The sequence below is a fragment of the Marmota marmota genome, unplaced genomic scaffold (genome assembly GCF_001458135.2).
Source record: "Marmota marmota marmota unplaced genomic scaffold, marMar, whole genome shotgun sequence".
NCBI lineage: Eukaryota > Metazoa > Chordata > Mammalia > Rodentia > Sciuridae > Marmota > Marmota marmota.
The window spans coordinates 3,440,650-3,460,668 of NW_025999842.1; the positions used below are offsets into that span (position 1 = coordinate 3,440,650).

The 20,019-nt window shown below is 36.7% G+C and overlaps 1 protein-coding gene and 1 pseudogene across 3 annotated transcripts in view; one reads left to right on the forward strand and one right to left on the reverse strand.

Moving 5' to 3' along the window:
* The window catches only part of LOC107151379, a 3,453-nt pseudogene extending 1,855 nt beyond the window's left edge, over positions 1–1,598 (reverse strand).
* The window catches only part of Bckdhb (branched chain keto acid dehydrogenase E1 subunit beta), a 191,474-nt gene that overhangs the window by 10,602 nt on the left and 160,853 nt on the right, over positions 1–20,019 (forward strand). For all 3 annotated transcript variants that reach the window (XM_015498944.2, XM_048801570.1, XM_048801617.1), the window contains exons 2-3: positions 2,377–2,454; positions 4,144–4,212. In XM_015498944.2, the coding sequence (XP_015354430.1) occupies positions 2,377–2,454; positions 4,144–4,212 (147 nt within the window). The remainder of the gene's footprint in view (positions 1–2,376; positions 2,455–4,143; positions 4,213–20,019) is intronic.

Below are 20,019 nucleotides of genomic sequence, written 5' to 3' on the forward strand. Positions count from 1 at the left end.
TCCTTCCTTCCTTCCTTCCTTCCTTCCTTCCTTCCTTCCTTTCTTTCTTTCTTTCTTTCTTTCTTTCTTTCTTTCTAGAAAAATCTTACCAGTGGTACAGCCTTGGTTAGCATGTGCTGGGCTTATCTAATTAGGGAATAAAGGCATATTCTATGGGTGGTCTTTGGTGTAACCTCAAATACATAATTCTCAAGAAAACACACATTTAAAAATATTTTACCTATGAATAATATGATTTCTTCCTCTTCCATCCAAAAATCATGCTACAACTTGAAAAAGAATGGGTAGTTGATGTTACTATATTAAAATTGGCATTTATAACTTGTAAAAGCATTGAGTAGATGAGTAATAAATCCCAAACCCTAAAATTTTAAATCCATTTGGTAAAAATTTTCAGTAGTGAAAGCATAGTTTGTGTGCTCACGTGAAAATATAAATTCTGAATACCCTTATTTGTATGTTATCCCATATGAGTGCATTCTTTGTGATATCAAGCAATGCTTTCCAGACTTACTTTGTGTGAGTTTTATTGTTAAAGTTTTTGCTTTTTTTTTCTGCTAAAATCTTGCAGAGCTGCAATGCAATAAGAGGAATTAGTGGGCACTGACTGATACAGCATTTTCCTAACATGCATGAGGCCCTGTGTTAAATCCCCAGCAATGCAAAAGAGAGAGAGAAAGAAAAATAAAAAAGTCTTGGGGGCATTCAGTAAGCAGACTTAAAAATTCAGACCAGCTTAGATGATGAGGCATTTTAATTCTCCTGTGGCTAACTATGAAAATCCTAACAGACAAATATAAATATTGCTCTTTGAAATGAATGACACAGGAGAAAGAATGGGGGATTTTATTGTGAGTAGGAGGAAATTTTACCCTAAACTGTTATCATCTGATGCTGAGCACCAATAAATACTGTAGGAATATTCATAGAGTAGCCAAGAATTTGAGAAAATTGTCTATAAAGGGAAAAAGTCTTAGCCTGGTGAAAAATCAACTGTGATGTAATCGTGGACACATGGTGTGGTTGTGTTTCCTTTGACAAAGATGACATATCAGTGATTTGCTGAGTAAATTCCTATCATCTCCACCAGAAATAAAAGTATGAATAGACTATTATTCTGGGCACAGAGGGCAACAGGGCGTATCTCATAAGGGATTGGCAAGACCTGAAGCATGGGCCTCAGCACTGTTTAAAAGATCAGAGAGACATGTCAGAGGATAGTGGAAGAACTGAGGATTTATAGGTCAGAGCTGGCTGTGGAGCTGGGCTGGGCTAGGGAAGAAGTTGGGCTTTCAGGAAGAGGTTAAGTGACCAGTGTTCCATGGTCAGAGGGTGAAAGGCAACAGCAGTAGCTTAACAGCTGACCCATACTGGGAATTAAGCCTTAACTTTTGGAACACATTGGTTGGGTGACTGAAGAGCATGGAGGTTAGATTGGACATTGGCCAGGGTAAGCAGCAGGTTAAGGTGGCCACCACTGGATAGACCAAGGTAGGACTGGGCCTCTGGATCAGGAGATTCATGAAGGAGTCTGTTCGTGCTCTGAATAGTGCTTTTGGAGAGGAGTTGAACTTCAGTTCTAGGGCACCTTGGGACATCTAGGCCTCAGTCAAAGCTTCAAAGTCATGATGTTTCTGAATTGCAACATTTGGAACTTTATCAGATAAACCATTTAGAATAATGCTAATGTCAAGCGGAAGGACATGGACAAAATCCAGAATTTAACAATAAATAGCTAATTTGATCATTTCTTTAGCATTCGCTGTGCCAGGTACTAGTCTGTGTGTTTTATGTATTTGCTCCATTTACTCCTCCCAAAAATCTATTCAGGGAGACAGGTATTGACTTGCAGAGATTCTGCTAGCAATGAGATAGTAGGAAGGACGTATAGGCATGGGATTATATTGTTCTGAATACCAGCAGTTCTGGGTACTAAAATTTATTTGTGGGTAGCCTGCCTTGACATATTTAACACATGCCACTGGTCCTATGTATTCCTTATGGTTGGGATTCCTAACATTGTCTAGGGTGAGACTGCTTGCACTCTGGCTCTCAATCTCACCTTAAGGTTCTGTAGCTTTTATTGTCTATGTATATTCATTTGCTTGATTATATACCCTCTTTACTTTAAAAAATTGTTTATAAATTATTTGGTATTGGTAAGTTTTACCTCATCAACTAGCTTCTGAAGATTTTTATTGCTTTTTTATATCCCATAGACCAAGCATCCTTGTAAATAATCCAGTAAATTCACATGATATATTCTGTGCCTTTCTTTCTACCTTGATTTTAATTATATTGTAGTCAATTGTTAAGAAACTGGTTATTTTTCCATATTTTATAATGTTCAAATAGTCTATTTTTTGTTTTTCACAGGGCAAACTCAAAAAATGAATCTTTTTCAGTCTATAACTAGCGCCTTGGATAACTCACTGGCTAAAGATCCTACTGCAGGTAACATTGATCTACGTTCAATTGTGGTAGTTGCAAATGCCAGAATTAAAAATTTGCTTGAAAAATTTGTATGGAGCTCACAGGTTAACATTGTAGATGTTAACCAGAAACTTTTGAAAGACCTGATCAAATATATAGGGCTGAAGAACCAAACTGCACTATTAGCACATGTTTGTATCCACTCATTACTAGTTCTCATGTATGTCGACATTAGGTCAGTTTTCATAGTACATATGGTCCTAATATTATAGTAATTTCTTCTGGATTAATATCTGCTTTGTACTTCTGTTTCTCTAATGTGTAGGAAAAAACCAGAAAATACCAGGTCATTCAGATACAAATTTATAAATGAAGATTTGATTTCTATACTTTTTGACTTTTTACATGTCATTCAACTTGTAATATTTCTTTTAGAAATAATAATTTTAGTATTTATATATTTATACATAATTTCATAAGCAATTTCATTTTTATCTTATTAATGATTGATATAAAAAGTTGTCCTTCCAGATTTGGTTGGATTTACTTCACATATGCACACTCTCGCTTTACTATACCTTGGGCTTCCCCTTGAGAATCCTTTTTTCTGATACTGAGGATTGAACTCAGGGGCCTTTACCATTGAGCTACATCCTTAGTCCTTTCTACTTTTTATACTGGGACAGTGTTTCCCTAAGCTGCTGAGGGTCTTGCTAAATTGCCGAGGCTAGCCTTGAATTTGCAATTCTGAGTCACTGGGATTACAGATGTGTGCCACCATCCCTGGCCCATTTGAGAATCCTTTGTTTTAAAGTTAAGTGAAATGAAAAACAGGTAATTTATTTTTTTTGAAGGAAGTGAGAGCTAGACTAGAAAATTACTAGACCTTGATTTGTTTTGAATGTTATCTGAGAATGATAGAACTAGATGAGTGAATGTAGAGAAGGGTGACTTATTTTCTTGAGGTCCATAAAACTTTCAGGTGCATTCATGGGACCAGAGTTGGGCTCTCTGAATACTCCTTAATTTATTCTTGCCTTACTAAAAGGCTCCTCTCAGTTTCCTCTGACCCCATTCTTTCCTCTGCTGCTGTGTTCTACCATACTTGCTTCCTGTCTGTTTACATAGTCTAAGTCCCTTTTTATTTGAGACCCTTCTGTTAGCTTGGAATTCTCCTCCTTCAGCTCCTCCGAGGGCTGACTCTTACTGTACACTATGTTTAAGAAAACCACAGACCCGGGAACCGGGACTGTGAGTCACAGTTCTGGCTGGCTTTTTGACTTGGCAAGTCACTCTACTACTCCTCTGGCCTCGTTTCTTCCTGGGTAAAACAAGATAAGATTCAGGATCAGTGGTTCTGTCTCTGCAGGGAGTTCTTTCCACCCGTACTCTGCTTCCCATGCCTTTATCAGTGTCTGGAGACAATTTTGGTTGTCACAGCTATGTGTTTGATGGGCAGCTGTTATCAAGTGGGTAGAGACCAGGATTCTGCTGTATGTCTGCAATGCACAGGAAAGTCCCCCCAACAGAAGATTTATCTAGTCCAAATTGTTAATAATATCCAAGTTGAGAGACCTTGAGCTAGATCTTCAGTCTATTTCTGTTTAATGATTTAAAATATAAACATTTTAATTGCTTATTTCTCTTGATTAGTATTACTTGGGGATCACTAAAGAAAATGACTTCCTTAAACATTTTTTTTTTTTCCAGTAATATTTGGCGAAGACGTTGCCTTTGGTGGAGTCTTCAGATGCACTGTTGGCTTGCGAGACAAGTATGGTAAGTTAATATCTATGTGAATATTATTCCTGTAGAACTTTTACTTCAAGATAAAAACAAAACAAAACAAAACAAACAAACAAACAAACAAAACCCCCACAAAGTATACTTTGTTAAATTTCTGTATCTTTATTACATGGGTGAGCACCTTTTCACTTCCTCAGCCACCTGTAGAGTCCTGTGGCCTAGATTTCTCAAAATGTGTTTTAACTCTAGTATCTTCTGATCTACTTCATATCACACACATTAGAGATTCCAAAATAATCTTCACTAAATGATAGTCAATGTATTGTCACTCATCTGTTCAAGAACCTTTGGCATCTTCCTGCAGCATGCCTTGGCCTGGGACTTCAGTTCCCTTTCTTCCAGTTCAAGATTCTGCCTGGTAGTTTATTAACAAATTTCATCTTTGTTGGGGAGAAAGACTGAGAGATTTATTTCCTAAGGAATTGGCTCACATGATTGTGGGGACTGGCAAGTCTGTAGGGCAAGCTGGAAACTCTGGCAGGGTTTCTGTGTTTTAGTCTGGAGGCCAAATTCCTTTTTGTTTGGGAAACCTCAAGTCTTTTCTCTTAAAACTTTAAATTGATTGGATGAGGCCCACCCACATTGGGAATGGTAAACTGCTCTACTCAAAGCTATTGATTTAAACATTAATCACATCTTAAACAAAGGATACCTTCACAGCAACTTCTGAGTCTGTGTTTGACCACATAACTGGACATTACAGCCTGGCCAAGATGACATAAAATTAACTATCTAATGCCCACTTCATCCCAGCTGCTCTGTCTTTTGCCTGGCATGCGATTGATTTCTGCGTGTTGCTTTTATTTATTTCTTTTGGGTCCAACTTAGAGCTGACAGAATTCGTTTTGGCCAGCTCTCAGTTCCCACTCTTGACTTGCTGTGTGAGGAATGTATTTCCGCCCCCATGGTTAAGGATGCCTCTGAGCTGCTTTTGTCATTTTATTTTTTTCTCTCAGTCTTATCTCATCTGGAAGTCCACAGAGTGATTCAGGGTTTGCAGGAGTTGACATCTCTCTCTCTTCCTTCCTTTACCCTGCCCTGTACTGCTCATGTGTGTGCACAGGGTGAGGAGTGAGTGTCTTTTCAGATATTTTTTTTTTTTTAATAGTCTCTTTCCAGGTCTGGTAGCTCAGGCCTGTAATCCCAGGCAGGACTGTAATCTCATTGCAAATTTGAGGCCAGTCTCAGCAACTTAATGAGACCCTCAGCAAATTACCTAGACCCTGACCTGACATAAAAAAATAAAAAGGACTGTGGTTGTAGCTCAAAAAAAAAAAAAAATTTGTCGTCTCTCTCTGTATTGTACTCTCTGTGAGGTTACGATGTACTTAAATCAAAGAGACCATTGGGAACTTATTGGGCACTTACAGTTTTTTTTTTTTTTTTACTCCATCTGTGGCAAGTTGAGTTTTTGGATCTAGTCCCTTTGCCTTCTACTTTTCGATTCTAACAGCTGTTTAGAGTTTGAGATAGTGAGCAAAAGATGATCTTTCCTAATCATTGACACTCCTACAAACTTGTAGATCTTTAAGAAAACATTTAAAAACCTGTAAATGCTTCTTGGGAGGCTGAAGTGTCGCGACCCCTTGCCCGCAAGGAAGACGCAACTCAGGAATCTTCTTTCAGCAGTTTATTCAGGCCTTGATTCATGTATCTTCTTCTTCTTCTTCTTCTAGTGACCCCGCCCAAGCACAGCCTAATAAAGCCTCCCGCATACCAATCCCAAGCTGCCACGTGGACCTTTCTCATAGGGTGGGAAGGAATTGCGTGCCAATTCTCCATATTAGGAGTTGTTTATCACAGGCCACAGTGGAAGCCTGCGCCATCTTCTAATGGCGGCCACGGTCTAATTAGAACGGCTCACCACACTGAAGCAGGAGGATGGCAAGTTCAGAGTTAGACTCAGCAACTTAGTGAGGCCCTAAGCAATTTGTAGAAAAAATGGGAAAGACAGAAAAACATAGAAGACAAAATAAAAATTGCTTACATACTTGTAGAGATAAACTAGAGATAACTGCATACCCTGGAATATGTACTTTTGGACTATACTTGAATATTGAATAATTTAAAATATTAGATAATGTGTGCACACTTTGTATATAGTTTTGTAGCCTTTTTGTCTGCCTGGTGTAGTTATGTGGCTGTCAATTTTTGGCTTTCGCTGTCTTGTCTTTTCTGGAACTGTAGTGGCATGCCGTGGGCTTGTTTAAGCTGATAAGTCCTCAGTGGACCTTCTGACCAGATTCTCACCATGATTCTCATTCCATCTGGGGCAGTTCATCCATGCACCTGCTACTCACAAACTTCTGAATTCCTGTCTCTAATCCAGACTTCTTTCCTGAGCTATAATCTATTTCTTCACTATTTCACAGCATATCTTTTTAAAATTGTTGATGGACCTTTATTTTATTTTTTAATTTATTTATATGTGGTGCTGAAAATCGAATGCAGTGCTTCACACATGCTAGGCAAGGGGCTCTACCACTGAGCTACAACCCCAGCCCTTCACTGCACATGTTCGCCCCAGTGTCACACAGTCACTTAAAAATGCTGCATTTCCGGAACTAAACTCATCACACCCACACAGCAAATCTGTGCCTTCTGCTGCATTTTCTATCTTGGTGATTGTATCAATATCCATTTAGTTACCCAAGCTCAAAACTAGATGGTCCTAATATCTTCCTTCTTTCTCATTACTCACATCCAGTCAAATCTGAAAATTTCATCTTCATAGTTTCTCTTCAATCCAGCCCCTCCATTCTTACTGCCCTGGCACTTCAGATCTTTAATTTTCTCTGCCTAGGCAATTTTATTTCTTAGTAATCACCCTTCCTTTGGCCTCACTTTCCCTCAATCCATTCTTTACCTTGTTACCAATGTTATCATTCTAAAATTCACTTTTCTTAGCACAATGTACAAAAGACTTTGAGATCTACCTAGCTAACTACTTGACCTTATCCACTCTACTGTTTACAAATTTTATGTTACTTGATGTGTCTTGTGAGCTCTCTGTCATTTTGTACATGCTATCTGGATCTCTCTTCCCCCATGTGATTATCTGGCAAACTCTAATTTCTTCTTCAGAAGGTTTCCTCTGAAAAGTCATCCCCCCCCCCCCTCCACATAGTCTCAGGCATTGTTTTATCCTTGGTTAGATTGTATCTCTTATTTATTCTTGTTTTTTGTTGTTGTTTTTGCAGTGCTGGAGATCAAACCAAGGCATTGCACATCCTAGGCAAATGCCCTACCACCGAGCTATAGCTCTTGTCTCTTACTTCTTGAAAGTTATATTATAACTATCTCCCTATCAGATCTTCTACTAGACAGCTTCTCAAAGACAACAAATCTTTAAGCTCTCTGTGAATCTTAGCACTAAATCAATCTTGTCAGGTAGTATTTGTTAAATGAATTTTGTTGAGTGAATTTACTCGTTCCTCCAGAAGACAATGGTCATCTGCTTCAGAAAGGGATTTTCTTGTCTTCCTTAAATACTTTGGTCTGAAGTAATTTTTTTTTTTTTTAAAAGGTTAAAACAGAGAAACACTAACTGCTTCTTGAGAAAAACGTTTAGTAATGTTGGAGGCCACCTGCAGATTTATGTCTACATGGCAAGGGGCTGAGATAATTAATGGCTATGTAACTCTTTTAGCTTTATTGTCATTAACTGCTGTGATTTTTTACAATAACTTTAGAACTATAAATTTAAACTTTTAAAAATTCCAATTACATCAAGATAAGCAATCACCACTCTAATGAGAGCAAGTGAGCTTCTGGTTTTAGAAATGAATGATAAAGGGAATGGTGAAGAGAAATATATATTAAAATAGATTTTTTCTTGCATCTTAGAAAAATACCATTAATCCACATTCAGGACACCAAAACAAAACAAAACAAAAACAAAAACAAAATCCCAAAACATCCTTTTTAAGTAATCTCTGCTCTTTAGAATGTAGACCTGAAATTTTTAGCTATATAGAAGCATGTCTGCTAGTATTCTTTTTGTTTATTCTAAACAATTTTATTTAAAAGAACTAAAAATTATATTGATATAATTAAATACATTGTGTTAAATAAGTTAGCAATGAAAACCTCTGATGAGGGACCAATTCACTTGCTGGAGAAATCTGAGTGTTGAGTGGGAAGGGATCACGATCAGTAGGTGGCAGCCTGCACTTTGTAATGAGATCCTGTATTGCTCCAGTACTCGGAACTGTCATGAGGCATTTTATGTTCCATCATAAGGCAGAGTGGAAGGATTGCAGGTTTACTGACACAATATTGTAAAGCTGAATGCCACTGAATATTTAAATGAAGGAACTGCATAATTAGAAGCAATGCCAAGAACAAAGGAAGAGAGACAGAGCTATTTTGTATTCCATATAATGCAGGTGAGTGTGGGTTTAACACCATTAAAATGCTTTTTTACTCCTTCCCTTACCTTTCATAGAACACAATAATATGCGTGTCTTAAAAATGAAAAGGAGAGTAGCATATCCTCATTACTGTATACCTGATGGCAACTTTGAACTTTTTTTTTTTTTTTCTTTTTGGTACCAGGACTTGAACCTAGGGGTGCTTAACCACTAAACCAAAATCCCCAGCCCATTTTTACATTTTATATCAAGTAAGAGACAGGGTCTTGTTGAATTGCTTAGGGTCTCACTAAGTTCACGAGGCTGGCTTTGAACTTGAAATCCTCCTGCCTCATCCTCCTGCACTGCTGGGATTATAGGTGTTTGGCACCATACCTGGCCAGCTTTGCACTGTTGGCCATGACTTGTTGATCAGAACAACATTTGGAATTAGGGGAATTCTGGGCAGAGGACAGTTCAAAGTAGTTGATTTGTAGAGTATGTGTTATTTTATGTTTGAATTCCACATACATCTACTAAATTTATTCTTATTTTCATTCTGAGTATGTGTGTGTACATGTTTTATTCAATTAAGACTTTATGTCAGGTTGAAGGTGTTCTCTTTTTTTTTTTCGGTTGTAGATGAACACAATACCTTTTAAAAAAAACTTATTTATTTATTTATTTTTAATGTGGTGCTGAGGATTGAATCCAGTGCCTCATATGTGCTAGGCAAGTGCACTACTACTGAGCTATGACCCCAGCCCCTATGGCGTGCTTTTATTTAGCACTGTTCTGCGCTGAGATGAATATTCCTTGGCTGTGGATCTTAGACTATCTGGCCCACTTGTTGGAGGAAGCTTAAGTGAGAAAAGGGGTAGTAGGCAAATTGCCAAATGAGCCTACAGGCCTGAACATCTTCCTTTTCATGAGCTCTGATGTTTTTCCATTACTATGTTCATTCCTTTGCACCGCAAGTGAGGCTGTCATAGCAGCTTGGGAAAAGTTATAACCACTTACTTGTTTCTTTCTGTAAACATCACAGAAATTGTATAACCAGATACTTTAATACACTGATGTCAGGAAGGAAAACTAGGACAGGCGTGTGGAGAAGGCAATTTGTAATCTATATAATATGCCAATAATTGGGAGTTGACTTTGGGCCCCTATTGTCATCAGTGAAGTAAAGGACAAGGACCAGATGACCTGTGTAGACCCTTCTACACACATGAAAGTACTCTGTGCTTTTATTTCTTTTTAAAAAGAGGAATACAGTTTCCTCATGCATTGATTCCCTTTTCATTTAGATGTTTATGAATATGATTGTTGTATCATCTTGGAATCTTGGGGTACCTTCGGCACTTAATTTAATTCTCTTAAGAAGCTCTTTTTTTCCAGTGTGGTAACTTTTAAATTTGAGGAATGTAAGCACTATCTGTTGACAGTCTCTTATATGAATCATGAAATTAACATCTTCAACCAAATAGTGACCTTCTCTTATACGTTCCTGCTACAGAAAAAGTTACTTCAGTGCCAATCATACTTTTGAATTGAGTGTCAGGAGGGTTCCACTGAAGAGTGGCTGTCTGCCTGGTGGGGTTTGGCCCAAATTGAAACTAATTTTACTGAAGAAAGAACTTGATAAAATTCATAAAAATTTCTCAGGGAAATGGAATACATGATTTATTCCTCCTATTGACGTAAGTATATTTATGACTTAAATCAGATTTAATACCACATATAGATAGTAAAATGGCTAACTGTTCCATGAATTCAGAGTAAAAATAGCAAAAATTAATAAGTGGGTGTCAAACTCTTTTTTCTAATATGCTTGTTAAAAAAGTTGTTAAAGGATTATTAGTAATATGATGATTTACATGATTTTCTTAACTTTCTGAGTGTCAGACACTGTGAGTTGCTCCTGATATTACAAGTTTCCTTTCTTTTCTGAAAGTGAATATATAGTAGAACTAGATATACTTATTTAATAGTGCCTTCTTTTCCCTCCAGTGAGAGAGGGAAAAATAATTTAAAAATGAATAATTAGTAAATATAATTTTATTAATTGTAAAAATTATGATTCATAATAATGAATTATTTTATAACAAACTTATAAATTAATTTATTCATTATAAAGATTAATGAAAATAACTAAACTTTTGTGGTAAAATATACATAACAAAATAATTAGTAAATATAATTTTATTAATTGTAAAAATTATGAGTCATAATAATGAACTATTTTATAACAAACTTATAAATTAATTTATTCATTATAAAGATTAATGAAAATAACTAAAACTTTTGTGGTTAAAATATACATAACAAAATTTACCATTTTAATACTTTCTAAGCATGCAGTTCAGGGCTATTAAATACATCCATATTATTGCATTTGTTACCACCATCCATCACCAGAGCTCTTTCATCTTGCAAAACTGGAACACTACACTTATCAAGCAGCAACTCCCCATTTTCCCTTCCCTCAGCCCTAGACTACCCTTCTACTTTCTATCTCAATTGAACTTAATTATTTCAGTATCTCATATGAGTAGAACCATATGGTATTTTTCCTTTTGACTGATTTATTTTATTTAGCATAATGTCTTCAAAGTCTATCCATGTTGTAGCATGTGTCAAAATTTCCTTCCTTTAGCTGGGCTTGATAGTACATGCCTATAATACCAGCTACTTGAGAGACTGAGGTGGGAGGATCCTGAGTTCAAGGCCAGACTGGACAACGTGGCAAGACCCCCATTTAAAAAAAAAATTCCTTTTTAAGGTTGAGTAATATGCCATTGTGTATATAAAATACACTTTGTTTTTCCATTCATCTGTTGACAGACATTGGTGTTGCCGCTCCTTTTTTGATGTAGTACATGATGTTGCTATAAACATGGGTGTACAAGTATTTCTTCCCATACCTGTTTTCAATTCTGAAGAAAAAAGTTGGAGGAGTCATACTTCCTTACACAAAAACTTACTACAAAGCTTCAATAATCAAAACAGTGACACTGGCATAAAGACAGGCATATTGGCTGATGGAGTAGAATAGAAAACTCAGAAATACATCCTTGCATATATGGTCAGATAATTTTGACAAGACTGCAAAGACCATTCAGTGCAGAAAAGATACTTTTTGACAAATGAGTCTGGGAAAACTGGATATCTACATGTAAAAGAATGATGTTGAATCCTTACCTAACACCATGACAAAAATTAACTCAAATTGATCATAGATCTCTTAAAGATAGAACTCTTAAAGGAAAATGTAGAGTAAAAGCTTCATGTTGTTCGATTTGGCAATGATTTCTTGGAATGACTCCAAAGACACAGGCAGCAAAAGAAAAAAATAGGCAAATTATACTTCATCAAAATGAAAAACTGGTGTTTTGAAGGACACCATGAATCAAACAAAAAGACAGGCCAAAGAATGAGAGAAATATTTGCAAATCACATATTTTGTAAGAGATTAATATCCATAACACATAGAGAACTCCTAAAAATATACTACAACAATGACAGAAATCCCTAATAACTCAGTTAAAAAATAGGCAAAGGAATTGAATTGGGTATACTCATACATTGTTGGTAGGACTGCAAATTGGTGCAACCACTATGGAAAGTAGTATGGAGATACCTCAGAAAACTTGGAATGGCTCCACCAATTGACCCAGCTGTCCTACTTCTCGGTCTATACCCAAAGGACTTAAAATCAGCATACTATAATGATGCAGCCACATCCATGTTTATTGCAGCTCAATTCACAGTAGCTAAACCATGGAACCAAGCTAGATGCCCTTCAATGGAGGAATGGATAAAGAAAATGTGGTAATACATACAATGGACTATTACTCAGCCTTAAAGAAGAATAAAATTATGGCATTTGCAGGCAAATGGATGGAACTAGAGAATATCATGCTAATATAATGACTTTGGAGTCATTCTAAGAAATCATTATCAAACCCAACATCATGAAGTAAAATAAGCCAATCCCCAAAACCCAAAGCCAAATGTTTTCTCTGATAAACAGATGCTGATCCATAGTGGGGCCGGGGGATAGGGAAGAATGAAGGAACTTTCTTTCTGTAGAGGGGAGTCAGGGGAGGGCTGGGGTTATGGGATGGAAGGACCATAGAAAGAGACAGACATTATTACCCTATATACATGTATAATTACATTAGTGGAGTGACTCTGCACCATGTCCAGCCAGAGGAATGAGAAGTTGTGCTCCATTTGTGTACAATGTGTCAAAATGCATTCTATAAAATAAATAAATCAATTAATTAAAAAAAGAAAAAAGAAGATCTGCAAATGGCCAATAAGCATATGAAAAGACGCATTAGGAAATTATTATTATTAGGAAAATGTAAACCAAAACCACAGTGGGACAGTATGTCATGCTTGTTGATTGGCTGTTCTCAAAAATGTAAAAAAAAGATGAATATTGTTGAGGTTGTGATGAAATTGGAACTCCTGTGCACTGAGAGTATGGATCTAGGGTACTGCAGCTGCAGTGGAACACAGTAAGACAGTTCCTCAAAAATTAGAACTACCCTGTGATCCAGCAATGTGCCTTTTTTCCTTCTATCTCTTTTTTAATTTTGTTAGAGTTACCCTAGAAAATACGATGAAAATATCAACACATACTTCATTTATATTAGCTTTCAAAATTTATTTCTTTGATGATCTTTTTTGATTTTGTATTCTATATAAAAGCTTTAGAATTCACTAAAATTAGAATTGGTACAATTTGTCACTGTATTTCAAATTGCTCAAAAAAAAAAAAAAATCAAAAGGAGTATTCTCCTATTTGACCTGTTGACCAGTGGCTTCACAAACATTAAAAAAAAAGATATGTAATATATTTTGTATCATATCAAAACTGGAGGGAAATTGAGGATACATCCACTCTAATTGTTCTCCACTGGTAGTGATTTTGGCACTGCGAAGAAATATTTTTGGTTGTCACAACTGAGGAAAGGCACTCATCAAGTGGATAGAAACCAGGCATGCTGCTAAATGTCCTACCAGGCACAGGACAGCACTCCCCCACCAAACAAAGAACTGTCTGGCCCAAAAAGTTAATAGCACTAGGTTGATAAGCCCTGATCTGCTCTGACTCCACATAATGTAGAAACTGAAGTTCTGAGAGGTTGGTGTTACCAGATTGCCCAGTGGCAAGTGGGTGAGCTACTTACTCACGTTCATTTAAAAATATGAGACATATAAGGAATTCTAATTAAGTAAAGCTCAAGTGTTTTGATTATTTATGGATTAAGAGGAAGCTAGTTATTAGAAGCTTATATTAAAAAGGTTGAAAAAAATTTCCTTTTGTATTCTCCTATGAACAAGATTTTCTGAAAGCATTAAGTTGTTCAGGACGGCAGCTGCTGCCTTGGCTTATTTTTTCCCCTTTAATTGATTAAATAATAAATGTTAGAGCTGCCAACAGGTGTTCTCTTTGACATTTTAAGCATCATTCAGATTGTAAGGTCCTTAAACCAGTTTTTGTAAACCTTACTTGACAATGACATGCTTTTAAAATTTTAAAATGTAAGTGCCAACAGGAGCTTAAGAGGTAGAATTAAAGTGGACTGGGAAAAATGGGATTATAGACAATTATTGTCAGACAGTACAAAATTGATTCATAACAATCTTTTTGAACTTCATAGTTAAGAATTAGAAAAATGAGACTAGTATTAAGAGCAATAAGTAAAAGAAAATAAAAGATCTTTTATTTGACACTTTCATTTTCAAGTATGACATGTCACATATCAACATAGGGATGATGTTGCTAAATTAGCTTCTGAAATCTGCTGCTAAACCAGATGTGGAGGAACATACTTATAATCCCAGCTATTAGGGAGACCGAGAAAGGAGAATGGCAAGTTTGAGGTCAGCCTGGGCAGTATAGGGAGACCCTATCTCAAAATAAAATAAAACAGGGCTAGAGATATAGCTCAGTGATAGGGCACTTGCCTAGCATGTGAAAGGCCCTCAGTTCAATCCCCAGCACCAAAAACAAACAAACAAATAAACAAACAAAAACAAACCTAGTGTTGAATCTTCTGAAAGTCATCTTGCATTCTGTTACCCTTAATAGAAGGAAGGACAGACAATTTTATTTTTCCTTTAATGGTTAGTATTTCGTTATTAATGTGCACTAGTTATTTTTAATTGTTTTATTTTTGACAGCTAGCTTTTACATTTTTGCACATTGAAGCCTATGATTTTTCTTTGTATGGTCTCACAATTGCTTATTACTTGATATATCTGTAATTTTTGAATTAGCCCTTCTTTTTGCTTTAAACTTCCCATTTAGCCATAGATTATGACAGCATATATAATATCAATTTCTTTGTGACTATGAAACATTAGACTTTAAATACAATATAAATATATTGAAATTTTAAAGAGATGTTTAACATAAAATGACATCCACTAAAAAGTGAGTCACACTAATCCTAAGCATTGTTTATAAGTACTCCTTGCTATTGCTCAGGTTGACGGTCAGGCATCCTGTACTTCTTGCTGTTCCTTGTCTGACTAACCTATCCAAATATAGGTAGATTAGAATATAGTAATCTAAATACGATATTTATATATTTAGCATTTTCCTTTTTAGATATGACAATACTTTTTAGAGGGCCATAGGATTCCCTTTTTGTGCACAGGATTAGAAATAGAAACATACTTTTCATGGGCTGGCGTTGTGGCTCAGTGGTAGCGCACTTGCCTAGCAAGCGCAAGGCCCTGGGTTCAATCCTCAGCACCACATAAAAACAAATAAAGGTATTGTGTCCAACTACAACTAAAAAAATAAATATTAAAAAAAAGAAACATACTTTTCATACAATTGAAAAGTTTATGATCTGGACAAATTTGAGAAAAGTAGTAATGGCTTCTCTTTGTTTCTTTGTTCTTTAATCTTTTGATTTCCATGTTCTGATAGGCTGTGGTGAGGGAAGGGTGTCAAAAAAATCGGCTTTTATGTTTTTTTTTTAACTTGTTAAGGGACTTTTTATTTCTTTTATCACAATCTCTTTTTATCAAAGAAAAGCCACATGCAGGGATGGAATTAAAAATGGACCCGCTGCCACAGCAATTCATAGAATATCTTATATTAGACTAGTTAATAACAATAATTTTAGTTTTTTAAAGACAGCGTTGCATATTACTTGATTTCAATTTCTCAGAGGTCCTTGGGGATTATCAGTTTAACACTTCTACCAAATTCCTCAAAATTAAGCAAAAAACAGCCTGTAAATCTGTCATTAAAGAAGTTAATTTTAATAAGCTGAATTATTAGGCCCAAGGGGATCAGCATCATAATTTTTGCTGAACAGTTCAGATTGGTCAGTAATAGCTGGGAAAGCCTGGATTCTCCTATTCTGTTTTGTTCACTTGAAATAGATCCCTACTTTGTTGAATTACACCCGAGAATGCTCTTCTTCTAGAAGTTGTGTGCCTGATGGCTGTGGTAGCCATCGGGCAGCTTGACTTTGTGCTCAGATGTTGAGTTGATGTTGTCACTTACCTGAAGTTACTTACTTACTTCTCTTAGGAAGTTTGTATCTGAATGTGAATTTTATGACACAATTCCATATTTTGTACCTCTAATTCTATTTTGGAATCCACTATTTGGTGCCTTTAATGCAGTTATAAAACCGCATAATACTAATACTACTAATAATAATTTCTCTAGGAAAAATAATTTTCTAGTCAGAATAGGAGTAGCCAGTAAAAACAGCCTTGCCTGGAAGATAGCACTGATATCATTAGCCAAATATTTGTTGTGTGAGACTGCCTGGGTAAAAGTCACAGAGGATTGGAGCACACTGCTTTGTTTTCTGTTCCTGTTTAACATAGATGCGATTTCCCAGTTGCTTTGATTGGCAGAGTTGATGAAGGATCCGTTAGGTAAAGGTTGGCAAATGTCATGTGCTAAGAAATCACTTGGGGAGCTCCTTGGACCAAAAGTTTTCAGTTTCCTGGTGAGCAGCTACACCCAAAAGCAGCATTAGCAACGAAGTGCGTGACCTTCTCTGTGGCATTCTGCCATCCTTCCCCACAGGTCCTCTGGCTACCAGCCAGAAGTGGTGGCATATGGCCAGTCATAAATCAGCCAAAGGTTTCTTATTCTGTAGTTTTGGCTCTGGGAAACTCAAGCATCTTTAGTAATAGGGAATTTCTTCTCAGTCTCTGAGCAGGCTGCTCATTTAACCCATCTTTTTCTCTTTTCTGTTCCTTGCCAGTTGTGGTGTCCAGCAGAAACAAAGAAACTTGTTTCTAAGCCAAAAGGGAACACACACAAACCCAGCATTTATATTCTTAATTAATCAAGATCCTATATAACTGAATTTGAGCATTTCATTTTTTAAAAAAAGCTCCTCAAAAGAGAAATAGAAACTTTTAAGTCATTATATGCATATCTTAATTCTTTAATCAAAGGAAGAAATGGAGCATATTAAATGGCATAAGTTCATTGTACTTATTAAAATCTTAAATTAAACACTGATAGAATGGTCATTAAGGAGAGAAGTTTCACAGTATTCTCAACAAATTTACAAGTGCAATTAGGCAACTCAGTCATTTGCCTGAAGAAAGTACTTTTCCTTTTGTCAAATAAAGATTCTGCGCAATTTCTGCCCAAGGACCATTTAGCTTTTAATTACTCTATCCATATACATCAAAGAATGTTAGAAGTCTGCTCACAGTTTATAGCTCTTTATATAAAAAATAAGTTCAATATCTTGGCGTACAGTTGCATTAGTTGTGTTCTCTTTAATGACTTCGTTCATTCCACAGTGTGCTGAAAGTGAACCAGGATGGGACCTGGGTCTGTTGGCAATCTCCAGTTTCCCTGGCCTCTCTTTATTTCCCTGAGATACTTGCAAATAGACTTTAAGACATGCAGTCTCAATAAAGCATTCCCCTCAGTTGGCTCTTGTCAAATTACCTTTGTCCTTATATCTAGTGTACACTCTTTCTTGGAGCATGGGGCAGAGGGCAGTTCACTCCTGACATTAGGTGCCATTATATTTAAAAATTTCAGTAAAGTAAAATGGTAGTGAAAATTCTTCTTAATTCTTCCAGCCTAAGTGACCCTCAGTTCAGTCTTTGTTTTATTAAGGGAGCACCAGCAAAGTCACTCACTGTCTTCACTGCTGAAATTCTCCTGTAGCACTGTAGAGCCACTGCTCTCCTTATTTACGTCCCACCTCCCATTTCCCTGGAGTAGTCTCCGTGTTCCAAGGACATACCCGCTCAGAGAACAGGTATTGTTTTACAACTGTATATCGGACATGACTTTCATTGTGGGAAGAGTCTAATGTATCAGGATTCCTTGCTCAGCTTCATTTTGGCAGATCCTCCTCTGGTGTTATTTGCATTTATTTTGGTGTCTAATTTATGCTGAACTGTGAAGGAATTAGTTGTTAGCATCTAATGTATTGTGGGGGCTTTAGCAGTTGGTCAGCATCTTGCCTTACCTGTCTCTGCCAAAACTGCACAGCCATAAGTGAACTGATGTCCAATCTCTGGGCCTCTGGGGAACAATCCCCCAGTCCCCCCAAACAAAAACAACCAAAAATTCCACCCAAGAAACAAACAAACAAAAAAACAAAAACAAAAAGCAAAGCAAGAAAACCTGTAAATGAAGGATCCTCAGTTGATGGTGTGGAGACACATGGATCTGAGGTCTCTGCCTTTGCTGACATTGTCAGGGATGCTTGAGGGGACTTTAATGTTCAGCAGTTCTCTTAAACCAATGAATGCACACATCAAATCTAAATAAAAACAGCAGACCTGCTATAGAAATGTAGGTTTAAGACAAGCCCTTTGGCTTTAGTGTCAAGCTGGAATGGGCCTCTGATGTCCCTCCTCTTATGTGGATATTCTGCTACCAAGCAACTCTTATCGGTTGCATTTATTTGGGTCAGTTTTATAGTTTCTGCAGAATCAGAAGGTTGCCACTCAAAATAGCCCTGATCCCTTCATGCATGTGATACGTTTGCTCCCAGGAAGTGAAGGAGTAACAAGCCAGAGATGGGCTGAAGATCTAAGTTGAGAAATGTTGGCACTAAATGTAACCATTGCCATGTGCATTAGTGGGCTTGCTACTTAATACTAGTGGTGTCTTGACAAGTAGGGAAAACATCACTGAACTTTATCTAGATTAATGTAGTTCTTCAGTATGTTCTGAGCTTACTTGGGCTATTTTCCTTATTTCAAAGATGAATTTATTAGGATCAAGAGCTTGTTGGCAATATCATCATAGGAAGGTCGTTGCCTTACAGTTTTGTGTGTGCCTACGTAGGGTTAATGTTCAAAATGGGCTTCCAGATGGTTACAATACCATGCACAGTGCTTCCTGGCCTTGACCATTTGCAGTAGTACTGATGCTTAGTTAGGCCTCATTCCAGTGATTCTGAGTTACTGGTTCAGAGTATGGCCTTGGTGTTAGAGTTTTTCAAGTTCCCTGAGTGATTCAAATGTGCAGACTAGACTGAGAACTGCTCCAGAAAGTGCTAAAATTTCCAATATTTTCCCTTTAAGGAATCACTATATACTGGATAGGCCAAAGCAAAACTACATAGAAAGTAAAATAGTGTAAGAATAAAATTGCAATATAAAATCATCTATGAGATGCCAAGAAACATCGTTTTTTAGTTAGGTCAGAATTTAAATAACAGAGAGTGTACTGAAATTATTCACTGAGAGTTTTATTTATTTATTTTTATTGGTTGTTCAAAACATTACAAAGCTCTTGACATATCATATTTCATACATTTGATTCAAGTGGGTTTTGAACTCCCAATTTTACCCCAAATACAGATTGCAGAATCACATTGGTTACACATCTACGTTTTTACATAATGCCCTATTAGTAACTGTTGTATTCTGCTACCTTTCCTATCTCTACTATCTCCCCTCCCCTCCCCTCCCATCTTCTCTCTCTACCCCATCTACTGTAATTCATTTCTCTCCTTGTTTATTTTCCCATTCCCCTCACAACCTCTTATATGTAATTTTGTATAACAATGAGGATCTCCCTCCATTACCATGCAATTTCCCTTTTCTCTCCCTTTCCCTCCCACCTCATGTATCTGTTTAATGTTAATCTTTTCTTCCTGCTCTTCCTCCCTGCTTTGTTCTTAGTTGCTCTCATTATATCAAAGAAGACATTTGGTATTTGTTTTTTAGGGATTGGCTAGCTTCACTAAGCATAATCTTCTCTATTGCCATCCATTTCCCTGCAAATTCCATGATTTTGTCATTTTTTAGTGCTGTATAATACTCCATTGTGTATAAATGCCACATTTTTTTTATCCATTCATCTATTGAAGGGCATCTGGGTTGGTTCCACAGTCTAAGTAGACGGAGTGGTCGGCGTCTCTCAAGGCACTACAGGGGATCCCTGTAG